Below are 19,036 nucleotides of genomic sequence, written 5' to 3'. Positions count from 1 at the left end.
TGCTAATGCACTCCCACGGCCCACTCTGTTGCGACTGGTTGCCAACCTTGACTGACTTTGTAAAGTCTGTTGGGATCTCTTTATAAATATCTAACTTTTTTCAGACAGTCAAAACTTCTGATACCCCAAATGGATTCTCACACTTCAACAATAAACAGACTGAGACAACACTATCAGAGTTTGAGGGCAGTCCTCATTCTCATTTTATTATTTCTTGCAAAGGCAAAAGCTAAATACACCACTCTATGCCATCTAAGCTGGAAGTTCCATGGGCCAGACAAAAAATGACATTTTTTAAAGCTTACCCTCTTCTCTATTCAATATATGTTCTTCTCTAAGAAAATCAGGTGTCTTCTTTGATCCCGTTTTTATATTCTCTTTTGACGCATTTTTCTCTTCATTTACGCACATGTGGTTTCTTCTTGCGTTAAAATATTACCTGCATGCGTCAATTGCTATGTTACTTGTCTATCACTTTTTTTTAAATGCTTTCAATGCTTTTTCAATTTGCGTCAAAGGCTTAAGCAATACACACATTTCTTTATTATACATTTTTATCAGATTTCTACCTTGCTAGACATTTATTTCCTAACTGTCTTCATTCTTATCAGTTACACACAACAATATTTCTCTCCCCAGAACCCATGTTCACCTACACACATAATGCAACATTTGTCATTTTTACAGGATGTGGTATACACTTCACTCAAGCCCACAGCATGTGTTTTTGTATGTCTTGTCTTATGAAAACTTCATAGACCCCAGAGATTCTCCAAGTTCAGCAATTTTCTGTTTTTTATTATATCTTTTAAAATCTTTATCAAATTGTTTGGAAGAGAACACTCCATTTCTCTCTACACAACACTATCTTACTTTAAGCCTGTTTTACCGTCCAAATGATGGCCAAAACTGTACAGATGAGTTTTATGACATTTATTACTTCACACAAAATATGAAGCATCTGTTTTTACTCTAGAACATCTCTGTAAGATCTTAATAAAACACAGTGCAAGTGTGCATTAAAATATTATCCATGAAATCTCTCTCTCTCCCTTGTATTATCACCAACAGGGAAGTACACAAACACTCGTTACAACTAACAATAAATATATATATATAAAGACCTTCTGCCTTTTCGGGTGGTGCTTAATAAACTGGTACATTTTCTATCCGTAAATCAACTCCGATGAACTGTAATAAAGTGCTCTCACCTTCATTACTGCCGTATCCAGTATCACTCTGGAGTCTTTAAGCTGGATCACAAACAGTTTGTACTTGTATTTCCTTGAATAGCACAAAGCACAGTCTCTGTTTTGTATTGGTATTCGTTCACTAAGCAGTCTGGTGTGAAATGATTCGCGCAGACAAACAAATTTCAACTGAGGGAGCATTTTCATGGAAAACCAAGTTAATCCAGATTTAGGGGGTAAATCGAGAGATCTATGTGGATTAATCCATCCAGCTACAGAACACCTAAAACGCTTTGAAGAGATTCTTGTCAGTGCAGTAATGGCGGACTGTGTAAACTCGCTGTGAACGCGCTCAGGGCGGTTCTATGTTCAAACGTCAGTGTCTGTCAACATTCGCGGACGGGGCCTGTGGCTAATGTGACGTCACACTGCCAGGGATCTGGAAACGGCTTGTTCTGAGACACTGCTTATGATTTATGGTGATTTAAAAAAAAAAAAAAGGAGTGGGTGGATTTTTATCATTATAGGGTGGTTGTGTACACACACTGCCAACACACATTTATGTCCAAACACCTTGTAAAAGTGAATTTTGCATAATAGGTTCCCTTTAAAACCATCATCTCATCTTGTCATAAAATCCTGAGTCTCTCTCCCTATAACTGTCTTCAGTTCATTCATTTATTATAAAATGTCTGAAACACCTACAGAACAGAGTCAGTAACATATTAAAAATCACTTAATGTTGGTTTGATGAAGCGTCACTAAAATAGCTTTAATCATTTAAATTTGAAGTGAATAATAATATTCTCCAACAGAACAAAGTTGATAAATAAGAAAAATATATCCATCTGTAACGGAGGCCAGCTACTAGTCACTGTGCGAGTAAACCTCACTCCTCTGATCTCAAGAGACGCGCTAGCGAATGACACTAGATTGCAGACTTTAGCCTCCTTGTTAGAGCGTCCGAGTCTCACACTGGTGACCCGGGTTCAAGGCCCATGCAGACGGGGTGAGTAGGACCTGCGTAGAGGGGTTACATGTCTATCTGTTTATATAGTTGAATCTCCCACAACATGATTCAAGCTACATCTCAGATTCTGGACTGATATTTATCTGGTTAAGTGTGAATCCTCCTCTAACCTCAGTTAGTTTCCGCTCTCTCATCAGTCAGCTTTAACATCACCAAGATCAACAAGCTTCTGCTGATCTTACATTTTCAAATGAATTCCGGTCCTGAATGAAAACTAACAGCAGAAGAGTGAACTATTGGGTTATATATCTGTATCTACTGTTAATAAGTCCTGTGAGCTGTCAATCATATTTGACTGTTGATGGATTCACTTCGTTAAAGGGGTCATGAATTGAGAAATCAACTTTTCCTTGAGCTTTTAATATAAGTTTCAGAACTGAAAACTTTCTTGTTTGTCCAGTAATAGCTTTTATTGACACCAGGCCCAGCGAACGACTGATCCTGGACTGTGCCTATCTAAGATAGGTGAAACTCCACCTTCACTTTCAACCACGATCTAAATATAATGACATAGATCTAAATATAATGCAACACTTTTCACGATTAGTGAACCTTGAGAGCTGTAATAGTAAAAACGTGCTAAAAAAAAGAGAGCCAATACTTGGATATTTCATATGCAAAGATGTCAGCCAATCACAGCAGTGGGCATTTACACTGAAGTCTCACAACAGACTCTTCAGCCACAAACTACTGACACGAGCATCAACCACAAACATCCAGCAGAAGCTGTTTATCCACTGACAGATCAAACCACACACTGATGTTACACTTATCATTTCTGCATTCCAAAATTCATAAGTCAGAGTTAATGGATCATACAGTATCCTGTAAATGTAAATGTTCATTTAGAGAAATTTGAATTTGGTGCCTGTGAGGTTTAATCTTGGGAAAAACCAATGGGTCTTTTGGTGTTTTCTTCTGGAGAAACTGAGAAGTGTAGAGACCTGGATCTTTGTTTTTGAAGTTATGATAATGTTATACAACATCTTTAATATTCTAACTGTGATGATAACAAGGATGGGAAAAAATACACTGAAAATATTCAAACTTTTAGTGAAGCAATGTCTCCAACCAGACATGAAAGCCTGTGAAGAGTCGAGAGGAGAAACTTTCACAGACTGTGATGATGCGCTTCCACACTTACTAACATCTAATAACTTACTACATCTGTCAAAACTATTATATACACTTATAACACTGTTTGTGTGATATTAGCTTCGTATCACATTACAAAAACATAGTAAACTCTGCTGTGTTCCTGAGGGAGTGATGGTTAATTTGACATCTTTCTCTTCTGACTGCCGTAATCAATCTCTCTATATGTTTTCCCTCTTTTGTAAAGTCCTGGAAATGATATCGTGAGTTTTGTGTTTTGCTGTTTTATCAAATGAAAACACAAAAACAATACCTTCTGTATCTCCCGTTCACACTGTAGAAATTTAACGATTTACCGACTTCCGCTTCTGGAAATGGGACAACGAACTCATGATTTCAGATTATTTTAAACAAGATGATTTAAAAAAAAAAAAAACAAACAAAAAAAACCATAATATTAATCTATAACAAAAAAAAGGCAGTAGTTTAATAAAATCAGTAAAGAGTAAATAAATGATAATTTAATAGTAAATTTAAAAAAAAAATGTTTCAGAAGAAAAAGAGTAATGAGCTTAACAATAATGTACATTTACAAATGATGTTCCCATTCAGTCGGTCACGTTCGACGTACGTCGGACAGACCGACGAATAGGAATCTCGCTAGAGAGGCCAATCTACTTCGAGTGTAACTAAACGAGCCAATGCACATTGGCATGCAATCATATGCATCAGCTGCTCGCCTCGCAGCGCGGGTATATAATGAGCAGCAGGTGCGTTGCATCTTCAGCTTTTCGCTTCGGAGCCGAACGGTGTTTGTTCCTGTTCTCTGCAAGCGAGTGTCTGCTAGAAGACGAGTCAAGCTTTTTGGTTGAACTTCTCTTTTTTTCCGAGTGCGGGCGAACAGCACAGCAGCGGGGTCGAAGTCCTCTCTTTTTCTGTTTTTGTTTCGTTTGCCGTTTTTGAGCAAATAGCTGTTTGACAGCGTCAGAAGGCTGTTCTCACGGCCGGTACGGTGCGCTTTTGAGCGCTGAAAAGCCGTTTTTACGGCTGGTAAGAGTGAGCGCCTTCAAAGAGAGAGAAAGCACATGACAGGCTGCACACAATCCCTGTCTGTGTTGCGGTGGCCGTTCCCCTGCGTGCTTCAGCACTTCTAAAAGAGTAAAGTCCCTGAAAGAGCTTACACAAGTAGATTCACGTCTTTTTAAAGACGACATCCTACTTGTGTTTCTGGATGCGATCGTTCCTGTCCTCACTGACGGCCACGATCACCGTTTCGCATGTCTGGGCGCGTGCTGAAATGATGTTTGTGGGTGTTCATGTTTTCATATGAGAACATGATCACGTCGACACGCCGGTCGTGACTCTTCTTTCTCCGGGAAGCTTGAGTCCCCTCTGTTGTTGGCCAGCTGCCGCTTGTGTGTAAAAGCACAGCCGCGAGTCTGCCCGACACTCTGGGAGACCGTGGAGATCAACGAGAGCAAACCTCTCGCTCCTCTGCGTGTCGTGTGCCGTCGAGCTGCCGGGCTGCAGCGCAGGTTGTCACGGCAACCCAACACTCGCTCGGCGCTCTAGATGCGCGGTTCCCTTGCGTGATCTCCATTGTAGCGCCCTCTCTGGTGCACCAGAAGAGGTCTACTTTGCTGATATGGCTTGGGTGACATAAGGTTGAGGGGTTCCTTCGGGGAACCAACCCCCTAGGGCCCCTCCCTCTCTAGCGCATTGCAAGCTGTGCAGTTTCTGGATTGGATTGCTGGTCCTTTTCATAGGGGAAACTAGCATTTAATTCAGAGCTCCAGCTGAGGGACAGACGTCGATTGCAGCATCGGAGAGAGTGCTGTTATGCTCTGGAAATGAGGGTGACGCTGCCCACTGTAATGGTGTGTGCTTATGCTGACTCAGATTCAGAGTTTACAGCCATGCTTTCCTGGGTCTTCCAGATGTGCATGGAAAACTTGGCAGTATGGGGGTATTTTGGTGCCATAAATATGGAATGCCAAAGGTGCCAGAATCTGCATAAGTTTTTCCTCTCTCACTACCCTCTTGGATGGGGTGGCTGTACACAGACCACACCCACCCTGCATGTGAGGCCAAGGCACTCTTTTTGCATGAGGGTAGTTCTGTGCTGGGGTTGAGCTGCGCTTGTTGACTAACCGTGATCAAAGTCACGGCACAGGCCCTCAGCCAGACGATGTCCACCTCCGTGGTCCAGAAGTGCCCCCTGGCTTACCTTGTGAGGTGTGAGAGGTTGTCAAGATAATGCTTTCTCAATGCTCCCATCTTACGAGGTGGCCTTTCGGTGACACTGTCGAGGACTGAGCCCAGCGGTTCTCCTCAGTTAGTAGCGGATAGGGGAGCTTCCCATGACAAACCATTGAGTTCCTCTTGGGCCGCCCCTCAGTCTGCTCGTCGCCAAGGGTGTTGTCCCCTGCAAGAAACTCCGGCCCAGCAGGCTCTGCTGTATCCATTGTGGGGAGATGACGCCTCCTGTCTCTGCAGCTGTTTAACTGGTTGGTGAGAATCACCCCTGAGACGGGCGACCCAGAGATGGGTGGGGCTGCTCTTCCACCCCTGGAGGAGGGCCAGGTGGTAAATCCTTTATTGGGTTTGTTTCTGTTCCGCCACTGACCCAAGAGGCAGCGGTACCCAAATTTTAAAGAGCAGTTCCTCCATTTCCAGGTCTGAAGAGGGTTTGGAGAGCAGTGGGAGGAGAAAAACCTCACCACTCTCATCCCCCTCTTCTGTCGCCAGCGGACAGCAGTGAGCAGCCAAAGCCTCGACTGCTCCCTCTGTCCATCCGTGGAGCCAGGTAAGTGTTGCCTAGCACACTGTGATGCCGCTTCGGGCCGCCTCACAAAGAGAGCCCCCCGAGCCGCGTCCCTGTGTTCCACCTTGCTGCCCTGCTGCGGGTACACCGGTGGTCCCTTTGGTCCTGCTTGTACGGGCTCTGCGAGCCGGGTTAGCGCTCCCCAGTCCGTCTCGCTGGCTCCTTCGGACCATCATGGTCGGCTTTGCGATTCAGTTTGCCCGGCTCCCCCCCCCCCAAGTTCAGGGACGTCCTCTTCACTACAGTGAAAGATGCCGATGCCCCTGTCCTGCGTGCGGAGATCGCAGTCCTACTGGCGAAGGACGCGATAGAGCCGGTCCCTCCAGCCGATTTGAGGTCGGGGTTCTACAGCCCCTACTTCATTGTACCCAAGAAAAGCGGCGGGTTACGACCGATCTTGGACCTGCGAGTTTTGAATCGGAGCCTCCACAAGCTACCATTCAAAATGCTCACGCAGAAACGCATTTTCGAGTGCATCCGTCCCCGAGATTGGTTTGCAGCGATTGACCTGAAGGACGCGTACTTCCATGTTTCAATTCTTCCGCGACACAGGCCATTCCTGAGATTCGCGTTCGAAGGTCGAGCATATCAGTACAGAGTCCTACCCTTCGGGCTGGCCCTGTCTCCCCGCGTCTTCACGAAAGTCGTGGAGGGAGCCCTTGTTCCCATGAGAGAACAGGGTGTTCGCATTCTCAACTATCTCGACAACTGGCTCATTCTAGCACAGTCCCAGGATCAGTTGTGCAAACACAGGGATTTGGTGCTCAGACACCTCACCCAGTTGGGGCTTCAGGTCAACTGGGAAAAGAGCAAACTCGCCCCGGTGCAGAGGATCTCTTTTCTCGGTATGGAGTTGGATTCGGTCGAGCAGATAGCACGCCTCACAGAGGAACGTGCTCGGTCGGTGTTGAACTGCCTGAATACATTCAATGGCAGGACAGCGGTCCCACTGAAGTTCTTTCAGAGGCTCCTGGGGCATATAGCGGCTGCTGCGGCTGTAACACCGCTCGGTCTGCTTCATATGAGACCGCTTCAGCACTGGCTTCACGGCCGAGTCCCGAGATGGGCGTGGCAGCGCAGCACGTTCCGGGTGCCAATCACTCAGGAGTGCCGCCGAACCTTCAGTCCGTGGTCGGACCCCTTGTTTCTTCGGGCAGGAGTGCCCCTAGAACAGGTGTCCCGGCATGCTGTGGTGTTCACAGATGCTTCTGCCACCGGCTGGGGTGCCACGTAATACGGGCATGCAGTCTCAGGGGTTTGGACGGGACCCCATCTGCATTGGCACATCAATTGCCTCGAGTTGCTGGCAGTACGCCTTGCTCTGAGCCGCCTCAAAGGCCTGCTTCAGGGCAAGCATGTACTGGTCCGTATGGACAACACTGCGACCGTTGCGTACATCAACCGTCAAGGTGGTCTACGCTCCCGTCGCATGTCACAACTCGCCCGCCATCTCCTCCTGTGGAGTCGGAAGCATCTGAGGTCGCTTCGCGCCATTCATGTTCCCGGTGTGCTCAACCGTGTGGCCGACCAGCTATCACGAGCTGCGCTGCCAGGAAAGTGGCGACTCCACCCCCCAGGTGGTTCAGCTGATCTGGAGAGAATTCGGAGAGGCTCAGGTAGACCTGTTTGCCTCACCAGAAACCTCCCACTGCCAGTTGTTTTACTCTCTGACCGAGGGGACGCTCGGGACAGATGCACTGGCTCACAGCTGGCCCCGGGGCCTGCGCAAATATGCGTTTCCCCCAGTGAGCCTACTTGCACAGACCCTGTGCTAAGTCAGGGAGGACGAGGAGCAGATCTTGTTAGTTGCGCCTTACTGGCCCAACCGGACCTGGTTCCCAGAACTCTCACTCCTCGCGACAGCCCCTCCCTGGCCCATCCCTCTGAGGAAAGACCTTCTTTCTCAGAGACGGGGCACTCTTTGGCACCCACGTCCAGACCTCTGGAAACTCCATGTCTGGTCCCTTGGACGGGATGCGGAGGTTCTAGGTGACTTACCCCCTGAGGTACTTAACACCATCACTTCGGCACGTGCACTGTCTACGAGACATGCTTACGCCTCAAAGTGGAACCTGTTCGTCGAGTGGTGCTCTTCTCGCCGGGAAGACCCCCGAAGATGCTCGATCAGAGTCGTGCTTTCCTTCTTGCAGTAGGGTTTGAGCGTAGGCTGTCCCCCCTCCACCCTCAAAGTCCATACTGCTGCTATATCCGCTTACCACGACCACTTAGATGGCAAATCTGTTGGTCAGCACGACCTGGTCATCAGGTTCCTTAGGGGGGCGAGACGGTTAAATCCTTCTCGTCCCCTCTCCATACCCTCTTGGGACCTCACTCTGGTGCTGAGAGCGCTCCAGATTGCTCCCTTTGAGCCTTTGCTGTCAGCAGACTTAAAGATTCTGTCTATGAAGACTTTGCTGCTGGTGGCATTGGCCTCCATCAAGAGGGTAGGGGACCTGCAGTCATTTTCGGTCGATGAATCGTGCCTGGAGTTCGGGCCGGGTGATAGCCACGTGGTACTAAGACCCCGGCCTGGCTATGTGCCCAAGGTTCCTACCACTCCCTTCAGGGACCAGGTGGTGAGCCTGCAAGCGCTGCCCTCGGAGGAGGCAGACCCAGCCCTGGCTTTACTCTGTCCAGTCCGCGCTTTGCGACTGTACATAGACAGAACCTAAAGCCTCAGGACCTCAGACCAGCTCTTGTCTGTTATGGAGGCCAGCAGAAGGGAAAGGCTGTCTCCAAGCAGAGGATGGCCCACTGGATAGTGGATGCCATCGCCCTGGCTTACCAAGCTCAGGGCGTGCCCTGCCCGCTCAGGTTGCATGCTCACTCCACGAGAGGTGTCGCATCCTCCTGGGCGCTGGCTCGTGGCGCCTCGCTGACAGATATTTGTAGAGCTGCGGGCTGGGCGACACCTAACACGTTCGCTAGATACTATAGCCTTCGTGTCGAGCCGGTCTCCTCCCATGTTCTCGCCACAGGTCAGAGGCACGGAGAGGCCCCGGCTTAGTGTCGGCTTGCTGCGCTACATGCGCTTCTTTTCTCCAGAGAGTCCCTACAAGGCAGACCCTGTCGAGTCCTCCGATATCCCTTCGGCAGCCGACGTGGCGGAGCGTCTGGCGCCAGGCCTATACTCCGTTGTATCCTTGAGAACCGGGTTTAGGCTGGGTTCCATATGTGTGACCCTACGGGGATCCCATATGGTTGGTTCCACGGTTGCTCCTAAACCAAGCCTGTGTCTTTCCCTCTGGGAAATCCTACCCTTCATCGGGTTGGAGTCACCCCAGCTCTTCCATATGTAGCACAGCCCTATAGGGTTAGTCCATATGTACTTCTCCACATAACTCCTTCGGGGAAGGATGTGGCTTCCGCAGCGTTCCTTTCCCAGCGAAGGGTACGCTTTCCCAGCGTTATCCAATAGTCTCACTGAATGGGTTTTGGGGAACAGCAGTGATCGACTCTCTCTGTGTTAGCCCTGTCTCACCATCCTCAGGCAAGGGGGTTCAGGTGGCTTACAACAGAGCGCTGGAAGGGGGCAGCTCCTGTGGCGCTTTGGTAGGGATTCCTATTCGTCGGTCTGTCCGACGTACGTCGAACGTGATCGACTGAATGGGAACGTCTCGGTTACAAAGGTAACCCTCGTTCCCTGAAGGAGGGAACGGAGACGTACGTCCCGTCGCCACAGTCGCTGTACCCCGCTGATGCTGCCGCCTATCCGGTTCGGCTCCTCAGCGAAAACCTGAAGATGCAACGCACCTGCTGCTCATTATATACCCGCGCTGCGAGGCGAGCAGCTGATGCATATGATTGCATGCCAATGTGCATTGGCTCGTTTTAGTTACATTCGAAGTAGATTGGCCTCTCTAGCGAGATTCCTATTCGTCGGTCTGTCCGACGTACGTCTCCGTTCCCTCCTTCAGGGAACGAGGGTTACCTTTGTAACCGAGACGTTTTAATGATGTGAAGCTGTTTCGCTCTGCTGAAAATTAAAATAGACAAAGTGAGTATTCCTCCAGGGGGCGCTCGACGTAATCTAATAAAACATGAATGAGGGCAGGCAGATACATATGAACATAAAAAGCATGTTATACTAAATAATTAAAGATTATCTTTGATAATCTACAGTATCATCCAGGATCACAGAAAAACTCATTAAAGATCACTTAAAAATAACTTATAAATGAGAAACAAATCAGATTATATTTGAAACAGTAATAGATGATAAAGGCAGATTGTGGTCAGAAACAATCACAGAGAGTTTGATCATTGTTGAGCTGAAACATGAAATGTGAAACAAATGACAAAATGAAAGACTAATTAAACACAACACATGAAAAGAAAGAGCATAAATAATTTCAAAAGTGATATTAAATAAGTAGTTTGTTTGTTTTATAAATATTTAAAGAATTATTTGTGTAAAAATACTAAGCTGGCAGCACAAATGACACTGTAATTCCGTTCACCAGAGACAGTAACACTGAATCTGATCTCTGTTTCTGCTGATGGTCACTTCATAAAGTCCAGAGTCTGTGATTCTGATGTCTGTGATGGTCAGAGATCCAGTTTGATGATCCAGCTTCAGTCTGTCTCTGAATCTCCCATCAAGAACATCATCATATACAGCGATTCTGTTGTCCTGTTTATTTATTACAGCTATTACAGTGTTTTCAAAGGTCCACTGAATCACATCATCATCTTTTATTTCAGTAAGATCAGAGTTTAGAGTGACTGAATCTCCCTCCATCACTGATATTTCAACTGAATTACCAAACAGAAACAGAAACAGGGTGCATCACAGATTAATATTTTTAAACCAATTTATCATTTTCATTAAAGTAAATAGTCTGAAATGTATTCTTATAAACAACAAAACATAACAAAATAAGCAAAATCTGTGTATGGATTACAGTGATAAATAATAAAACAGGTGAAACAAATATTAAACTCACCAAAGACATGGAGAAAGAAATATTTTATCACACTGTTGATCTGCAGCTTAAAAACTGCAGTATGTTCAGTTCTGGTGTTTGTGATGGTCAGAGATCCAGTTTGATTGTCCAGCTTCAGTCTGTCTCTGAATCTCCCATCAAGAACATCATCATATACAGTGATTCTGTCGTCCGTTACATTGATTTCAGCTATTAAAGTGTTTTCATATCCATGCCTCCACTGAATCACATCATCATCCTTCATTTCAGTAAGATCAGAGTTTAGAGTGACTGAATCTCCCTCCTTCACTGATATTTCAACTGTATCACCAAACAGAGAAAAACAAAAACAGAAACAGGGTGCATCACAGATTAATATTTATAAATAACTTTATGATTTTCATTAAAGTAAATAGTCTGAAATGTATTCTTAGAAACAACTGAACAGAACAAAAGAAACAAAATTGTGTATGGATTAAAATTTTAACTGGTGATAAAAAATAAAACAGGTGAAACAAATATTAAACTCACCAAAGACAACGAGAGTGAAATTCTTTTCCACACTGTTGATCTCTCGTTTATAATCTCCAGCATGTTCATCTGTGGTGTTTGTGATGGTCAGAGATCCAATTTGTTTGTCCAGCTTCAGTCTGTCTCTGAATCTCCCATCAAGAACATCATCATATACAGTGATTCTGTCGGCCGTTACATTGATTTCAGCTATTAAAGTGTTTTCAAACCTCCACTGAATCACATCATCATCCTTCATTTCAGTAAGATCAGAGTCTAGAGTAACTGAATCTCCCATTATTACTGATATTTTAACTGTATCACCAAACAGAAAGAAAAATGTGCATTACAGATGAATATTAATAAATATCCTTATGATTTTCATTAAAGTGAACAGTCTCAAATTTATTCTTATAAAACAACAGAGCAGAACATAAGAATGAAAAATGTGATCAAAATGGTGATAAAAAAATGAAACAGGTGAAACAAATACTAAACTCACCAAAGACAAAGAAAAACTTTTCCACACTGCTGATCTTTAGTCTATAATCTCCAGAAACTTCAGTTGTGATGCCTGTGATGGTCAGAGATCCAGTTTGATTGTCCAGCTTCAGTCTGTCTCTGAGTCTCCCCTCAAGAACATCATCATATACAGTGAATCTGTCGGCCGTTACATTGATTTCAGCTATTAAAGTGTTTTCAAACCTCCACTGAATCACATCATCATCCTTCATTTCAGTAAGATCAGAGTTTAGAGTGACTGAATCTCCCTCCCACACTGACACTGACTTCTCTTCATCACCAAACACACCTGAAGAACAGAGTTTTCACAGATTAAAGCTTTAAAATTGCCTGATGTTGATTGATGAAGATTCACTAAAACACTTCTAATCATTTAAAGGCACAATATGTAAGATTTTTGCAGTAAAATATGCAAAAACCACTAGGACAGTGTTATATATTTTGTTCAGTTAAGTACTAACAGTATCCCAAATGTTTCCAACTATTTTGGACTTTGGATACTATTTTGGACCGGTTAGGTGAACTATGGAGTGAGACGTGGCCATAGGGGTTCCTGCAGAATTCGACCATATTTTGATACTTATGCACATTTCATCATAATACTCAATGTCTATGTTTAGTGTTGATTAGTTGTGTTTTATTGTTTTTTATCTCTTGCAACAAAAATGAAAACTAAAAGCAGTAAAGGAAGTAACGTGCAGACGTCGGAACAGCGGCCTGCTACTACAAGCACGGCAGAGTGGATTCAGTCAGCCCGGAGAAGTGTACTAATTTTCGCGACAACTTCAAGTGATACACAGTGCCTTAAAACTGAGATACTAACTTCGTTTCGCAAAGATCTGGTGGAAATATTTCGTTGGGCCAAGATTTGACTACCATCAAGAGCGAGATTCAGGCGGTTAAAGCGGAATTCTCTAATAGTATGGTTTCGATGCAGACGGACATGTCGACACTGAAAAGTACAGTGAAGGAAATGCAACACTAGCTTTCCACCTATTCGGATGACATCACCACACTTCAGGAGAAGGTAGAGTCTCTTTCGGCCGCTGTGGTAAAACTAGAGGATAAATGTGAAGATCTGGAAGCTAGATCTCATTTTAACAACATAAGGATAATTGGAGTTCATCACTCATCATCATTGACAGGTCACATCGCGCATTACAGCTTAGGCCAAGACCGGGTGATATGACTATATCCGTCAAAGGATTGTTAGGCTGCATAAATTAGGTCAGCCGGAACCGAGAACACTTCTTATAACACCAGATGCACTCGTTACATCAGAAGAAGAATGACATCTACGCTAATATTAGTCTTTCTGTTTATCCTGAGGTCTACCATAGTCAGCCAGATCCGGGCCGTATCCAGGTGAGACCGAGGACCTATGCCTTGACATGACCAGACTGCACCCCTGAAGTATTAGCAGATTGAGTCAACTACTGTAGATCATCCATTGTGAAGGCCTCATCGACACGGCAGACAGTGACACAGCTCCTCAACAAACCGTCCATACCGGCGTGATGAATACAATCCTCAACTGGATTGAACTGGAATAAATACTTTGAATGTTGCGATCCCATCAGACTTATGATAGGTACCTTAAACGTAACAAAGCACTGTTCGCCAGAGGAGAACTGGCCCCTCGACTAAGCCTGGTTTCTCCCAAGGTTTTTTTTTTCTCTCCATTTTAACACCTATTTGCCACCTGATGCCACCTGTTGGAGTTTGGGTTCCTTGCCGCTGTCGCCTTTGGCTTGCTTAGTTGGGGACACTTGACATTTGATATTCAACAGTGCTTTGATCTGCCTGCATTGACACTATTCTTTTAGAGCTGCTGTGCAGCTAAAATTATACACCAGTTCTCACTGTAAAGCTGCTTTGACTCTTTTAAATCTGCATTGTAAAAAGTGCTATATAAATAAAGGTGACTTTACTTAGTCACTTATTCATTGCTGTGGAAGACACTTAAAGTGTACCTCCGGGGACAGATTATTTCGTATTCCGCACATTTAAATAAAGTTCATAACACAAGGATACGTGAACTCACTTCCAATATTTTTCAGATCAGCAGCTCACCAACTCACCTTCACAAGATCAATTTTAAAAACGTCTCGATTTACAAGCTGAACTTGATCTCATTCTGACCGATGATGCTGAGTGGCTTCATTTGCATTCTCGTAGCACTTATTATGAGCATGGTGATAAAGCTAGTCTTATCTCATCAATTAAGAGGAGACTCAAGACCTATTTGGTAATTGGATCCTGAAGGTATTAATGCCACCTTCAAATCATTTTATTCATCTTTATACACTTCTGAATCTCCATCTGGTGCCCATGATATGGTTTCCTTTTTACAGAACTTAAATTTTTACCACAGTTGATCCTGCTGTTGCTGGAGATCTTGAAGCCCCTATAGAAACTATAGAACTAAATTAATCTAGCAATTAAAAGGAAGCAAAGTAATAAAGCTCCTGGGCCCAACGGTCTTCCTGTCAAGTTTTTAAAATAATTTCAGAATAAACTGTCTCCATTACTTTTGTCAGTGTATACAGAATCTTTAGAGCATGGTTTCCTACCAGAGACTCTTACACAAGCATAACTTAAACGAGATAAGGATCCTAAGCTATGTGGCTCTTACAGGCCCCTTTCCTTACAGAATGTGGATGCAAAGATTTTGGCTAAAGTGCTGGCTTCTCGCATTGAAAACATACTACCAAAGATTATATCTGAGGAGCAAACAGGTTTCATAAGGGGGAGACAGTTATTCTTTAATGGTCGCGGCACTATGCCTACGTGGCCTGACTGAACTAACGCTGCGCTTGATTTCAGACAGGACCACTTTGGCAAGTTACTGAGTTTATTGAACACAATTATCTTTGGCGGTATGGTTCCTTACGGGGGTTCTTGCTCCAAAATTAATTGGACATACAAGAGCTTTAACATGAACCCCCCGGAACCATCAGCTTGGAAATACACAGACAATTAAGACACAAGTAATGTCTTTAAGAGCGAACGTGGTATCACATAGATATGGCAGTAGGACGTCTATACTGTAGCTTGGTTATGAGGATGAGTGTCTCTCAGCAGTGAGGTCCATGCCGGCCGGGACTTGAAGCCTTATTGACTTTAAAGGTAGTGATCTGGAACAAAAGAAGACGACAACCAGAAGGTGCACTGTAATATGCTCATGCTTATAATGGGGAGGGAGGGAGGGTTGTGAGCAGTTTGAGCATACTTACCGAGCAGCGATGCCACGTATATATGTCCCGTGTCTAATAGGAGAATAGTAATGATTGGAGCGATTTGACAGCTGACCGCGTCAGCTGGTCGCGGCACTATGCCTACGTGGCCTGACTGAACTAACGCTGCGCTTGATTTCAGACAGGACCACTTTGGCAAGTTACTGAGTTTATTGAACACAATTATCTTTGGCGGTATGGTTCCTTACGGGGGTTCTTGCTCCAAAATTAATTGGACATACAAGAGCTTAAACATTAACCCCCCAACATGATGAGAAGGAATACTTTCCTGAAGTAGAACCCCCCCCAAAACCATACTTGTTCCATTCCTGCAAAAGAGAAAAGACAAGTTATTGAGATATACTTAAAGGAGCGTACTGACTATCAGAGGGGTATTCTCCCCTCTAAAAGGAGGAAGAGAATAGCAGGCCCCTCTTTAAATTTAAGTAGCGAGGGGTGTTCATCCCCATGCAGAGGAATGAACAGCGGGCTCCTGCAGTGCAAAGGGTGTTCTCTCCAGCAGGAGAAAACAGCAGCCTTTTTTTTTTTTTTTTTAATATATGTGAGGTATTCTCCCCTCTAAAAGGAGGAAGAGAATAGCAGGCCCCTCTTTAAATTTAAGTAGCTGAGGGATGAACAGCAGCCCCTGCAATTATAGCAACAAAGGGTGTTCTCTCCAGCGGGAGAAAACAGCAGCCCTTTTTTTTTTTTTTTTTTTTTTTTTTGCGAGGGGCTTACTGCTGCCCCAATATACAGCAGTGGTGTTCTCTCCAGCGGGAGAACCACAAAGCAGCATGTCCCCTGATATGGCATGAGGGGTAGAAGAGCAGCACGTACTGCCCATGCGAATACTACTAGTAGAATGTTTTTTTTATTTTTTTTATTTATAGCTGCTCAATGATTTTTGTGCTAACAACATGTCCTGAGTTGTAGGCCTAATGTATCATTGATACGCTGATGATGACCAACGACCCATTGCTTTGAGCATGGGTATGGAGACTGTTGAAGCTGCGGTGGTTGCCACGCCTATGCGGAATGAATGGCTGGTATAAAGCGTGGGGTCCATGCCGCAATGAAGGCATGCGGTATGGAGACGCGAGGCAAACCAATGCTTGGACATAGCTTCTCCCTTCCTCTGTAATGAAAGTGGATCTGTAGGGTTTGATTTACTGCGTGAGCTAACCAGCTGGTTCATGGCTGTGAGGGGACAATATCTGTCGTTGGTTCTGGATATGTTAATGGTACTTCCGTTATTATCTCTGTCTGTTTTGGAATGTTTCAGATAGATGGAAAAGTATTCGGTGTGAAATGATATGTCTTTAACTGTGAGATCGTGAGAAGGGTCGAATTTTTTAGTGTTAATGGTGAATTCCCCTCCTTTGAGGAATCCATAATAGGCGGTGAGGAACACTGCTTCTAGAAGCAAGTTTGTGCGCGGAGTGAAGAGACCTGATCTTAATTTATCCACCATCGTGTGCACCTGTGAGAGAGACAGCGGTAGTCGTTTATCTGGAACAGTGGGACTTTCCTTTTTTAACCCGTTGAGGAGAAGGCATATGGAGGGATTTTGCAACAGGCTTTGGGAGGAAGGATCTATACATCTAAGGTGGAATTGAATGCCTGAGATCATGATCTTGATGGTAGAAGGCTTAAGCTTCCTGGATTCGAAGCAATGCGTAATGAAAGCACATGTGATAGAAATATTAGCTGGGAGTATAGGCACCGAGAAAGCGTTGCAGAAAACTGAAAAAGACGACCATGCCGAGTCGTAAGTTTTAAGTGTCGTTTTTGCTTGCCCTGATCTCATGTAGTGTGCGGCTGATTTAAGGTAATTTTGCAAGGTTGCATTCAGTCTAGGACTGTTTGACTGAAGTCCGGGCAGCCCAGTTGTGATGAAACCGCTTCCGGACACAGGCGTCTGAATTCCTGGAAATTAAACAGAGAAAGAGAGTCAGCTATTTTATTATCCAGCCCAGGAATGTGAGTAGCTTTAATGGTAAACTTGTTCATAACTGAGATCCAGGTTAGGCGCCTAATGAAACGGTTAATGAAAGGCACGGAAGAGCGACCCTTGTTGATAATGTTTACGGTGGCTTCGTTGTCACAGAACACTAGGGTGTTTTTCCTAGTCCATTGGTCTGCCCATAATAAGCAAGCAATCACAATAGGATATAATTCCATGAGTGCTGTCGATTGGATAGACGGAGCCAGTTCCTTAAGTTCTTTTGGCCATCTTTCTGCAAACCACTGTTTGTTAAATATACCCCCAAACCCGACGGAAGGAGCTGCATCGGTGAAGAATTGTAGTTTGACTGAGGTTTCTATATCTTCTTCGTAGAAAAAGGAAATGCCGTTCCAGTTATCGCATAATTTAGACCAGAAAGTTAAATCGGACCTGCAGCCTACATCTAACGTGATAGTGTCATGCATTTCCTCTACGGTTTTAGACAAATCTAAAAGTCTGGAAATGAAGGAACGACCTTGGGGAATAATCCTCATAGCAAAATTGAGATGGCCCAGCAGAGAAAGAAGATCCCTTTTTGTTAAGGTAGGTAATAGGGAATAAGTTCTGATGAACCCTCTAATCCTTTCTAGTTTGTCTAGCGGAAGAGATGCTTGTATTTTCACTGAATCTAGCGTGATCCCTATGAAATCGAAGACACGAGACAGCCTTTTGTTTTTTCTTCTGAAAGAGGAATGCCGAATGTTTTGAACCCTTTAACCAGGGAATAGATGCTGCGCAATGGGTTGGCGTCTGGAAAGTCGATGAGGAGGAAGTCATCCAACAGGTGAAGAACGAATGGTAGTTTAAAATTATTTAGTAATATCCAGCAGAGTGCTTCAGACATTGTATCGAAAATCTTTGGGCTGCTTTTACACCCGAAAGTGAGTCTGACTGAAAAATAAAATTTTTCTCGCCAACTGACCCCGAAAAGATGCCACTGAGAGGGGTGTAAGGGCATGATTTTGAAGGCGTCGGTAATATCCGCTTTACTGAGCCACGCTCCTCTGCCTGCTAATTTAATGAGTTTAATAGCGTTGTCCACTGTGGAATAAGCCAAGGAAAAAGGTTCTGAGGGAATTAAACTGTTAATGCTCGGAACCCTTACTATAGAATGGGGAGCGGATAAATCAATTATTAGAAGTTTTTTCCCTGAGTATTTCCTAACTGCGACTCCTAAAGGGTTAATGCGAAATAGATTGAAAGGAGGTTGATCGAAAGGTCCGATCATGTAGCCCATCTCAATTTATTTCCCCATCAGATCATCGACGGCCTGTGGATCTTTGATAGCCGACTGGAGGTTTTGACAGGTGAAAGAGAAGGTGGGCAGATAGGAAAGACCAGCTAGGAACCCATGCATGAGCCCTAGAATGAGGTAAGACATGAAACAGCGATTTGGATGCTTTTTCCAGGGCTTTAGATAGCTCCTTGGTATTCACCAGAGTGTTTATTTCTTTTTTAGAAATTTTGTGTGGCGTGGACAAGAAAACTTCGGGTGACTGTTCCCGCAATAGCTGCAAGCATGAAAAAATTTAGTTATTACGAGTACAAACATTTTCATTGAAATTATAGCAAAGAGGGGTTTGTCCTGCTCTTGCACCGAAGCGCTAGTGTCCTGAGATGCGGTGTGGGAAAACGAGCCGCAGAGTGAGCACGACAGTGCTCGGTGGCCTGTAAAGTGTCTGCTAATGAGAGCAAGATC

The 19,036-nt window shown here is 44.6% G+C and overlaps 1 protein-coding gene and 1 pseudogene across 1 annotated transcript in view; both read right to left on the bottom strand.

Moving 5' to 3' along the window:
- The window catches only part of LOC137036213 (uncharacterized), a 67,164-nt gene extending 50,361 nt beyond the window's left edge, over positions 1 to 16,803 (bottom strand). Inside the window, exons 1-6 of the mRNA XM_067410248.1 lie at positions 16,286 to 16,803; positions 15,651 to 15,661; positions 12,077 to 12,385; positions 11,596 to 11,889; positions 11,119 to 11,385; positions 2,972 to 2,998 (exon numbers count right to left, since the gene is read on the bottom strand). Coding sequence (XP_067266349.1) covers positions 2,972 to 2,998; positions 11,119 to 11,385; positions 11,596 to 11,889; positions 12,077 to 12,385; positions 15,651 to 15,661; positions 16,286 to 16,803 — 1,426 coding nt within the window. The remainder of the gene's footprint in view (positions 1 to 2,971; positions 2,999 to 11,118; positions 11,386 to 11,595; positions 11,890 to 12,076; positions 12,386 to 15,650; positions 15,662 to 16,285) is intronic.
- A 377-nt stretch (positions 16,804 to 17,180) lies between these two features.
- On the bottom strand, positions 17,181 to 18,574 carry LOC137036212 (uncharacterized; annotated as a pseudogene).
- Between the last annotated feature and the right edge of the window lie 462 nt (positions 18,575 to 19,036).

This window comes from Chanodichthys erythropterus, chromosome 14, assembly GCF_024489055.1.
Source record: "Chanodichthys erythropterus isolate Z2021 chromosome 14, ASM2448905v1, whole genome shotgun sequence".
Classification (NCBI taxonomy): domain Eukaryota; kingdom Metazoa; phylum Chordata; class Actinopteri; order Cypriniformes; family Xenocyprididae; genus Chanodichthys; species Chanodichthys erythropterus.
This window is presented reverse-complemented; position numbering and strand designations above follow the sequence as displayed.